This window comes from Cucumis melo, chromosome 5 (assembly GCF_025177605.1).
Source record: "Cucumis melo cultivar AY chromosome 5, USDA_Cmelo_AY_1.0, whole genome shotgun sequence".
Classification (NCBI taxonomy): domain Eukaryota; kingdom Viridiplantae; phylum Streptophyta; class Magnoliopsida; order Cucurbitales; family Cucurbitaceae; genus Cucumis; species Cucumis melo.
In genome coordinates this window covers 26,107,525-26,118,278 of record NC_066861.1, presented here as the reverse complement: position 1 = coordinate 26,118,278, position 10,754 = coordinate 26,107,525, and the positions used below count along the sequence as shown (strand labels likewise).

At 34.8% G+C, this 10,754-nt stretch overlaps 1 protein-coding gene across 1 annotated transcript; it reads right to left on the bottom strand.

The window, feature by feature from the left end:
* Positions 1–1,806: 1,806 nt before the first annotated feature.
* On the bottom strand, positions 1,807–10,542 carry LOC103494111 (protein SEMI-ROLLED LEAF 2). Its single transcript, XM_008455163.3, has 21 exons — positions 10,302–10,542; positions 10,054–10,101; positions 9,226–9,363; positions 8,689–8,763; positions 8,453–8,568; positions 8,097–8,211; positions 7,421–7,549; positions 7,072–7,119; positions 6,445–6,641; positions 6,159–6,355; positions 5,786–6,069; positions 5,564–5,710; positions 4,603–5,004; positions 4,371–4,520; positions 4,062–4,140; positions 3,852–3,976; positions 3,510–3,701; positions 3,282–3,422; positions 2,956–3,090; positions 2,630–2,836; positions 1,807–2,438 (listed from the first exon to the last, which is right to left on the bottom strand). The coding sequence occupies exons 3-21, from the start codon at positions 9,358–9,360 to the stop codon at positions 2,322–2,324; spliced, it is 2,991 nt and encodes a 996-aa protein (XP_008453385.2). The 5' UTR covers positions 9,361–9,363; positions 10,054–10,101; positions 10,302–10,542; the 3' UTR covers positions 1,807–2,321.
* Positions 10,543–10,754: the final 212 nt, after the last annotated feature.

Here is a 10,754-nt window from a genome sequence, read left to right as displayed (position 1 = left end):
AAAAAATTCATATAAAAATAAATTGTGTTTTTTATAATTTCTGAGGCTATGTTTACTTAATGAAAATGAGAATAAAAGAAGATAATAATGGAAAAGTTATGGAATGAGAATACAACTTTGAAAGTTGTTTTCACTAATTATAAAATGTTTTGAAATCAAAACCAAAATGATTAGAATTATTGTTAATAGTATATGTCCTCATAAGAATCAACTTCAAATAAATCTTGGAAAAAAAGTAACTAGAAAAATTAAGGTTTAAAATTTAAATTACATCTTAGTCCAACACATTTTAGTTTATTTTTAAATGTTTGTTTGGATCTTCGACGTCTCGTTCGATAACCATTTTTTAAAAGATTAAAGTCTATAAACCTTCATTCGATCTCTAATTTTCTTTATTTTGTTATATACATATTATTGCTATTAATTAAAGTTAAGAACTTAAATCTTTTGCATAAAAAGATGAAAGCTATGATAATAAATTGGGAAAAATAGTTCTAAAAATTCAAATGGTTACCCAATAGAGAAATTTTTTTTTAAAAAAAAATTAAATTTTGATTTGTAAGCTAAATCTTCAAACGTCTATTTTCCCCCTAAACTAAAAATAAATATAAAATAATACATTTTTGTCCTATGTTTACTTTTCTATCTTAAATCTACGTTTTTTTGTGTTCATCTCTAACTTATTTTGTTTTAAAATCATTTTCTTATAACATAATATTACACATACTAAAAAAGGTATATCATTAATTTGTTAATGCTCAACAACTAACATAGACCGTTATAAAAGTTTGGAGATTAAAATAGGAAAAAAAAGATTTAAAGACTAAAATAGACGTTCTAAAAGTTCATCAAGAAAAATAGATAAATTTAAAAGTCCATAGTCCAATAAGAAAATTATGAAGCTTATCTAAATGAATAATAAAAATTGGCTTTCCTCACTCTATCTAAAGGTCTCTAAGAGAAAAAGAGAAAAAAAAACAAAAAAAAGTCTTAATCTTGGTATAGATCTAACAAATGAAATCTTGGATAAAGTTAGCAAACCATAAGAGTAAAAATGAAAGGCTAAACTCTTTTGACTTCTTCCTTTACAATATAAGGTAAAAAACCGAACCGTCAATTCTTTAGATGATAGATTCATTCTTTTCTTAAAATAAGTGTTCTTTTTATAGTAAACACAACTTTTAATTTTAGTATATACTCACTTTGTGTTGTTAGTTTATATAGTCATATGATAATTTCATAGTTGAATGGTGATTGCACATGAGGATATCTAAGATAGTACAAAATTTATTTGTTACGTTAGAAAAGAAAAAGGAAGCTTTGCTTTTTCCTTTCTTTTTTCCTTTTGTTTTTAATGAAGAAAAAAGTTTCACCTCCAAAACACTCACGAACTCACAAATCACATCTAAATAGTCTCGAATAATTGAGACTTGAATAATAATAAAAAAAATAAAAACATCAGCCAATATAAGCCATCTCAAACTACATTTGGAAATACAACCAACCAAAAATGGTTAAAAAGATACAAGATTTTTCAGCTTTGAAAGAAAATTCAAATTTCATTCTTCTTCCCACCAAGCATACCTAAACTATGTAAAGATTCATACTTATTTAACCCAATTATAGATCCAACTTAAAAAAACGTCTGTACAAAGTTCGTATTTATCATTAAATAAGTATGTACTACTGTAACTAGAAATTTTTTCATATAATGGGTCGAAGAAATGACCCAACCACATAATTTCCTCAAAAAGTATTTACGGAGAACCGACCTACTGACATGTGCATTGTATCAATAAACCATCATAAACAAAAGAACACCCATCTATTCAAAGGTCTATCAACAAGCCAATAGAGAGTGACAAAACATAACATAAAGCCAAAGCTAGAAAGAGGATAGACCATGACTAGAAGAAGCCACAAAGAGGGGTTAAGAATCATTCATCAGCATGAGTACTAAAAGTTAGCCTCTACCTACGGATCTTAGAGGAATAGTACACAATTACCACCTGATCTATACCAGACACTGCGCTCCTTTGAGTGATTCCAAGCCTAATGTCTCTTGTTTTGCAGTTGTGTGAGGTCCCCATCAGATATTGCTATCAAAAGAATGGAAAGATTCTTCTTCTCTCACCCCTTTTGATAAGAAAGGAAAACAGTGAATGGTACAATGCAGGTAAGCTAGCAATTCTAAAGTTAAGGAGGTTAATCCTAACTCTACTTAAGCTAATGATCCTAAGAGAATTAACAGTGGTTATCTACTAATCCTAATAACCGATTTCTTCTATGCGAGTCGAGGACGTGGTTTATGTACTTTCGAGTTAACAACCAGCTGCCTTGAGGAAGTTGTCAAAGGGACTAGCAGGAGGAAGCCTCATTCCCATCCATCGGTCTGCTTGCAATCCAACTCCTTGAAGTTGCCTTCCGTCTGCCATTATCTGCGTGGAAGAAGTGACTCGATCAGTTTATTAACATGACTTCCGTCTTATGTTGTCGTCCAAAGGAATATTGATAATCAAGAAAGACTATAGCATGTACTGTTTCAGAGATGGATTCAATCAAAAAATCAAATGATCTTCAGTTATCATCTCTGGATCTATGATAAATCATAGTAGGTAATGAAGCAAACCTTTTCAACTGCAGAGTGGCCACTCACAGGAAATGAAGGACAGTATCCATCAGCTGCTCTGGTATGTTGATTCTCATGTGCCAACCAATTGGAGAGTTTCTTCCTAGTGCCAGTACCAAGGGCTTCACACTGGCTCGCCATGGCATTGTATGGGAGAGGCGATGTAGAAACCGATGTTCCGACCACTTGACCAGCTACCTCAAGTGCCTGAAAATGCAACGTCCATGAGTTCAAAGTAGCATATGTTGGTGATGAAGAGCTCAGAATGTTTTGAGTTCTTTTTCAAGAAGAATGCACTGCATATACACAGGGAAGGCGAAAGGTACCGATTCAAGAAGCTGACCAATGCCCATTATGTGAGATACCGAAGGTGAAGGAGGTACTCTAGGAATGAACCGAGCAATATCGGCAACAGAGGCTTCACTTGTCACTTCATCCTCAACCAGAAAATTTGAAAGATCCTGCAGAGCAACAACATCGGATTTCACATTTGCTGCATATATTTAGTAGAATGGAGAGTTTAAGAGCTTAAACAGAAGGTTTCAGCATTGAAAGATCATTTTAAAAGTGGTATGATGTGCCAGAAAGCAATAAGCTGTAGTCAAGTCATCTAGAAAATTTGAACACATAAGAATCAAGCAATAAGCTTTACCCCATCAAATGATAATGATTCCTTGGAATGAGTAACAGATTGATTTTTGCGGAAATCAAGCATCGATCGTGGGCCATATAGAAATGGATCATCTGGTGTAAATGCCTCAAATATCAGCTTAGCTAGTTCACTTTTGTCCAGCTAAACCAACAGAAGAGAACTTTTAAGAGTCAGGTAGCAAATCAAACGAAAATCTAAATATGTTTCAACCAATAACGTTTTACTTACCTCAGTTATTACAGATAAGTTTTGAGCTAAAATATCCATAATGACATTGTCCGCTTCATATACTTTGTTCCGCAGGTCAGAGAGAAAAGACTGAGCCAGCTCATTATCAGTAACAGATCCATATTCTCTGAGGTCTGCCTGAGACTTCAAATAAATGTGAAGATCTTCACCAATTACGAGATATGGATCCGCCTAAACATGCAAACATGTAGTGATTAAGCTATCAATAAGCTGATGTGCATGACAAAAAGAACATAATGTAGCTGTTTGAAGACTTCATTTTTCTTTGTAGACTGATAAAGAGTATTAAATTCCATAGAATAGAAGACAGGATGAACTAACATCACAAGCCACTAATGACTTCACAAGATGATTCAAATGAGGTATGTGATAGAGCTTAGCAGCGAACAGCAGCATGCCCATAGATAAAATAAACACCGACCTCTGCGACGATGGGCTTAAGGTACCTATCAATCAATAAGAGAATTATCACTATTTTTGCTCATAAGTCATTGTCGCGATTGAGAAACTAATTTAGATTTTGCAGATCACCATGGTTGGGCTCCAGGGATACATTTCTCAGAGACAGTGGAAGTTGGAAGAAACGGACTGTCAGATTGTCCTGCTGACTCTGTAACAAGTCAGACCAAGTAATTTCAGAGTTAAATGCATTCATGATAAAGAAGGGTGTAGGAATCAAAATGTAAGCAGGAAAATCCTCATGAAAAGTCATTGAGAAATCAAAAACATCATTCAAAGAGTGACCCTTTTAATCTTATCTTATCAGGAACAAAAGGAAAAAAAAAACAACAGATAAACATGTTTAGACTTTAAAATCATCTAATTGTATCTAGGTTGCACCTTTAGGCGAGCCGATATTAATGTCAAGACAAAAGAATTGGCAATGGCTTCAATATTTGAGGGCAAATTATCTGGAAGATTAGCTTGTATCCAGAATGCAGACAACAATTGTGATAATTGATCCTCACTAAATTTCATGATACGCAATTCCTGAAATACGATATCAAATACTCAGTTCAATAAATAACTAGGGGAAATGAATAACTAATTTCTCATATACAAGTTGGCTTACTTCTTCGGTGGAACTCGAAAATTTAGCTTTCCTGTCAATGATTGACTGAATTTTGTGAAAAGTAGGATAATTTCTGTGGTACCGTCTCTGCTTCCAGTCTTCTTCTAATTTTAGATTATCATGAACATGTTCAGTTTTTTCTTCTTTCGAGCCATCCTTTTCTCTTCGAAGTTTATCCAGTAAAGCAGTAATAGAAGCTGATGTTGATGTAGATGCTGCATTCGAATGCCATGCAGTTGGCTTGTAAGGTGAACTAGATTGCATAATAGAAGTTCCGTGTTCATGGGAATTAGAACTGGGAAAGACAAGAACAGAGAACATTTGATGAGCTCCAATGCGGGTTTCAATATCAGGATGCAACATTGCTTTCAGGATTTGAACAAGAAGAGCTTCTGGGAATGCCTATATAATACAGGTACTATAATAGTGAGTGAGCAAGTAATTACGGCATTGGGTGAGAAAACTGATAAATTATGAAGTTCAACCTCAAATGGATCTGATTGTAAACAAAGCTAAAATAAATAAAAATCAAACCACAGAACTCAGCTGACTATGCAAAATCAAAAGCATATTAAAGCCTTTCGACAAATGAGTTAATTATAAGAGAAATGTTTCTTAAGTTTCTAGCAAAAACTAATAAAGTGCACACGTGGCTTCTAGCCCATATATCCTTGATTTGACAATATGGTTGTTCCCATCCCATCAACATTTTTCTAAAAAGGAAACACAAGAAGAATCTCATCTAGTTCAATATCGAACACTTCCTACCCTGTGCAAAATATAGCTTCATACTTAAACAAGATAATCCACCACTACATCAAAAGCTTCCTGTTGAAAAACACCCTAACGGTAATAGTAACCTCATGTATTAACACTACTGCAAGATAGTCATAATTTAATCAAGGAGAAGATTCTTAAGCATGAAAAAACTCACAGCAGTCCACAGTTAACACTTACGTACCTGTTGTGAATCTGAAGAAATTGGTGCCAAGGAAATCATATGAGCAAGCACCATCAAGGATCCAATGGTGGCTCTTGCAACGACTCCAGAAGTCAAATTCTCAAGAAATATAGCCATCAAATCGTACAAAGGACGTGCATCACCAATCTAACAAAACCAAATTAAGTTCAATTGACCATCAAAATTAAATATTGAACAATGTTATAAATACTTCACCCATACCCCTTTTGCAATTTCAAGTAAGCAGTCTTCAATAGAATTTTGAAGTGAAATATTCAAATCTAATTCTTGTTGCCCAACTGAATCAACTGTGACTTGAAGACTCTTCCTAAGATGCCTGCACAAGTCAGAGACAGATCCAATATCTGCCAGCACAGCTCCCGATCTAATTTGTCTGGCTAAATTTGAGGCAACTTGAATGACACATGATTTTAGCTGAGGATCATGTGAAATGTTTTTGTGGTCCAAATGACGTATTACAGAGGCCAAAACTAAATGCTGATCACCTGAGGAACAAAATTGAAGTAAATATCTCCCTGTCTGCAATAGTTATTCTTGAAGTCCCTAGTCTACTACAAAAGGGAGTGAAGAACACCTGAGCTCTCCATGAAGTATAATATATCAGACAAAACCATCAAAGCAAGCCCTTGCTGTGGAACCCAGTGCCTTCCAGAATCGAAGTAGACAAGCATTGGATCCAACACCCGTCGCATTGTTGTACTCTCCTTGGCCAAATCAACCATTCGCTGCAAACATATCTGAGACCACACTCTTGGTGCCTCAACCTCTTCCCTGAAGAAAAAGCAAAAGACTTGTAAGCTACAAACCCCTATAGTTTATTTGGCCGGGACTTATAGAGAATAGGATCCGAAGAACAATACCTAGTGAGTAAAGCAGGATCCTTCTTCTCTGGTCTTGGCCTGATGATTGTGCAGGAACCACTAGCATCACCACCCACTGTACCACATCTGCCTTCAGATCTGACAACTTCATTAAGCCAATTATGATGTGGCTCCGAACTATCACCAGAGTTACCATCACGAGCAGGGTCATAGTTTTCAAGGCTCACACGAACCATCTGATATTTTAATAGTAGTTATGTGATGAAAATAAATAAAATGTCAAGCATGGAAAGCTTTTCAATTACATAATGCATTTTTCAATTCTTTTAATTTTAATGGTATAGCCAGACATTTTGCACAAGATATATCCAAATCAAGTGCATAATAATTGAATTAATGAAGTAAGAACATGATGCAAGCTTCATAACAGAAAACACATTAGTTGTTATTATAAGTAACTTCTGGTTAACTAGCAGACTTGTTAACCATTAGCATGTGTCTTCTCGTCTTCTTTGTGATAAGAGATGAGCTGTTAGCATGTGATGTGGCTACTACTTAACAGTTTGTGTTATGTCGGCCTTAATAGAAGAACTGTAAGAAACTCACTGAAGGGCAAATACAAAAGGCACAGCTTAACCATAGCTGTTAGGAGAAAGTGAAATTTACCTCATCAAAGTCGGGAAAAATGTGCGAATACTCAGTCATGAACCAGACCTGGCAAAAAAGAGGATGAGAGATTGGGTCCACATGAATTATATTGGGTTGACAATGCAATAATCTACTAGAACTAAAGCACAAAATGCAGAAAAGTGAACGTATCTTTTTTGAAAGTACACAATACAAGAATAATGATAACTTTATATATGAAAAGGCATGGCATTAATGTATTATAAATAAGAACAATAAAGAACTAAGAAAGGATGGCATTTAAGGAATTTTTTTAAAGAGAAAAGACTATTTTCTCAAATGTTGGATAGACCACAAAATAAAGCATGAAAGGGAAACAGTGTATAACCATGGCAGAAATGCATTGTAGACTTGATGCCCGCAAGCACTGCTTTTTGTGGTCGTCCCCTCTTTCCAGTGCCAGCATACAAACTTTTGGTACCAAGTTCTCAACATTGTGCATGTAAGTGCTATCTGCCTGTCCATCATAAATGGGTAAAAAAAAAAGAATAATTAGAAAAAAAGAAGAAAAAAAAGCTAATCGAAGAGAAAAGAACTAGAAAGGGGTATCAAAGACTACCCAGCATGCGTACATGGATGCTATAGTAATCAGAGGATAAATGTTCATTCAGAAGAAGAAAAGTAGGAAGCTAAATAAGACAATAAAATGGCCAAATACATGAAATCGTGTACTAAAAGAAAACTCTCATCCATTTTAAGCTTGAATCTTGATCGTTGCCAGTTTTACAAAAAACAAAATGGGTATATTAGTTCAATAAAATGTGGGACAAAGAAAAAATACCAGGCACATATATATTTGAGTCTAGAATGCAAATATGAATGTGAAAGCTAAATCCCTGTTGCTTGATGAGTTAATACGTCGCCCAATTTGTTCCGCACAGATACATAGATAAAAGTATGCATCGGAAACAAGAACAACAGCATACATAAATGACAAAAAACTAATCTGCCAAGTAAAATCAGTGTTCTTCCCTTATATATAAGGCCATGAGAACTAAAATCACCTGATTATGTATGAAGTTTGTCAAGGTTTGGCACCCAAGTATTCGCAAATCATCGTGCTTAGCGTTGTCTAAAAGTTCAACAATGACTTTCAGTAGACTACCAGCAAAGTATGCCCTTCAAAAGTGGAAAGATAGACTCAGTGACTAATGGTTGTAATGCTCAGTCACATCCAAAAGATTAAACTATACTCTCAAATAGATTTCAAGTCAAAGCAACTAGAACTTTGTAGGGTCTTGAAACAAAAACGAAAACCACAACTAAGAAACTAGACAGAAGCAAATGCCTAAGCAGAAGAATCCACGAATCAAATATGCAATTCAACGCCACAAACAGAAGATGAAAGGTTACCACTTACATCTGGTTCTTACAGAGGGAAAGCAACTTATTGTACGCATCTGCAATTATAGTAATGCATTTGACTTGCTCATTTCGAAGTTCTTTACAGCACCTGTCTTCAAGATATTTTACAATCTAGGGACAGGGGACCATAAAAGGAAAGATCAGTACCCCAGCAATGAAACACATACTTTTGAATTAATCAACCCTTTTAACTTCAAGGATTATGAAACCATATAGCAATAGCATTAATACCTTTGGAATGCGGAAAGGATTTTTTGCAGCATATTCACATAGCTTGATTATTTTCCTCTCACTTTGAGGGCCATCCTGCAAAGGGTTTCACCATTCAACGCAACTATTGATTCATAAAACTAATAGTAACACCAAAGCATGCAGGCTCGTTTTGTTCATTTAAAAGTTTTATCTTCTCCAAATTTAGAAATAAAAAAAGAATTACAATATGGTTTGTTTTCTGATACAGCTAGAAGAAAGGAAACTCAAGTCATCATCCGTTCCATTCCATTAACACAGTCAAAATACAACACCAAACTTGAACAGATCAACAAAACATTCAAAATTCCACACATCAACGAAGGCAAACAAATCTGGTCCTGACAGCTAAATTATTGACAAAAAATTAAGGAACATCAAGTCATCCCTAATTCCAATCACAGTCAAATTACAACATAAAATTAAAACAAGCAGATCAACAAACGATTCCAAAACTTCAGACACCAATAATCCTACACTACTGATAATTAGGCATAAAAAGGACTAGCAAATGCTTACAAGCGATTTAGGAAATATGTCTGCAAGCAATTTCTTGTATCGCTTAACTGGCTGCCGGGATCTTGACCTCAAAGCAGGGCAGCAAATGCACATGTTCCCGCATGCTGGGAAGATTTTTCTGGAGATGACACCCATTTACTGCAACAAAGGAAAACACCAGATATCTTGAGCCTTCTTTCCATCAAGATTTCCACTCCATACTTATAAGAGCAGGAGAAAAAAGGGATAAAATGTACTGAAATATCATCTGGAGCCCATTTAACAAGGAAACACAACCATTTCGAGAAGAGGGAAAAAAAAAACACTCCTGACTCGTTTACTAGTTGAGGGAAAAATAATATCCATCTTGCAACGAAGGAGAATAATGGGCAGCGTTCAGAGAAGAAAAGAAGGTGATACTGATATGCATACATCAAAGCTAATGCAAAACAGTAAAGTTGAAATGAGGAGCTAGACAACAACCTTGAAATCAAGGAAAACTTTTATAGTTCAAGACAAAGTACAAAAGTGAACAAAGACCGAAGGAAACAAAAATCCACCTAGAAGAAGCTAAGAATCTGCACTGTAAGGCCACATAACAAGAAAAATCAAAGTTGGAGAACCATCCTAACAATACATTGCAGCAGAACACCAAATCCTCACCACAAACAAAGCTATATCAGAAACTAAAAACAGTTAAAAAAAAAAAAAAAAAAAAAAAAACAAAACCCATTTCACAGAAAAGCCCAAAACTAAATGAAAAAACACAAAATGGAAGAACTTCAAACAACCCCATTACACCCTTTTGAGAGATAAACACAAGAACAACGTTGTGAAGAGCAAAAGTACCTGGCCAACACCCAGAACCCAGATCCAGGAAACGAAACTTCCTCTGTTCTAAGTAAATACAATGAAAAGAAGAATCAAACGGTAACAATAGAAATGGAAATCAAGTAGAATAGAGTAGAATGCGCATGAATTAAGCTAAAAAGGACATGAGACATTTTTGAGAAGAGAGAAAGCACGTGAAAGTGTCAGCGTATTCACACCGAAGAAAGTGGATTGGTGGCTTAAATGTCAGAAATTGGAATACTAACCTCCTCCGTCTCTGCTTTTTGGTGTTGGGCAAAGGCTAAGAGAGACACTAGGCGGATTCCCTTTTGGTAAAATCAGTCTCTTGGCTTAAAAAAAAAAAAAAAACTGCTTTAATTTGAACTTCCTTTTACATGGTTCTCTCTTCAATTCAACCCTTTTTGTTTCATTCAAATTAGATCACTCTCAAACGCTTTTTGCTGAGAAATGTTGATCCGAATGTTTCTAACGAAGTGCTTTTGTGAGTTATGGATGAAATGGAAACCGTAGTTTGATGGGATTAAAGAAGGGTATTGATCAAAATCTTTAATTGGTTTATTAAATGCATTTGAAGTTTTCTTATGTTAATAATTTCAAGCTTCATCATTTAATTTAGTATCTTCGATTTTACTACTTTGTATTTACATTATTTCTAAAGTGTCAATGTTAAAATTAGTAGAATAATTCAAACTTAGTCA

Excerpts from the sequence above, each read along its gene's own strand:
- LOC103494111 (XM_008455163.3), bottom strand. The coding sequence starts at position 9,360 with ATGGGTGTCATCTCCAGAAAAATCTTCCCAGCATGCGGGAACATGTGC. Across the intron at positions 4,521-4,602 it reads TTTCGAGTTCCACCGAAGAA|GAATTGCGTATCATGAAATT; the intron begins GTAAGCCAACTT and ends ATCGTATTTCAG. Across the intron at positions 2,837-2,955 it reads TTGGTCAGCTTCTTGAATCG|GCACTTGAGGTAGCTGGTCA; the intron begins GTACCTTTCGCC and ends TTGCATTTTCAG.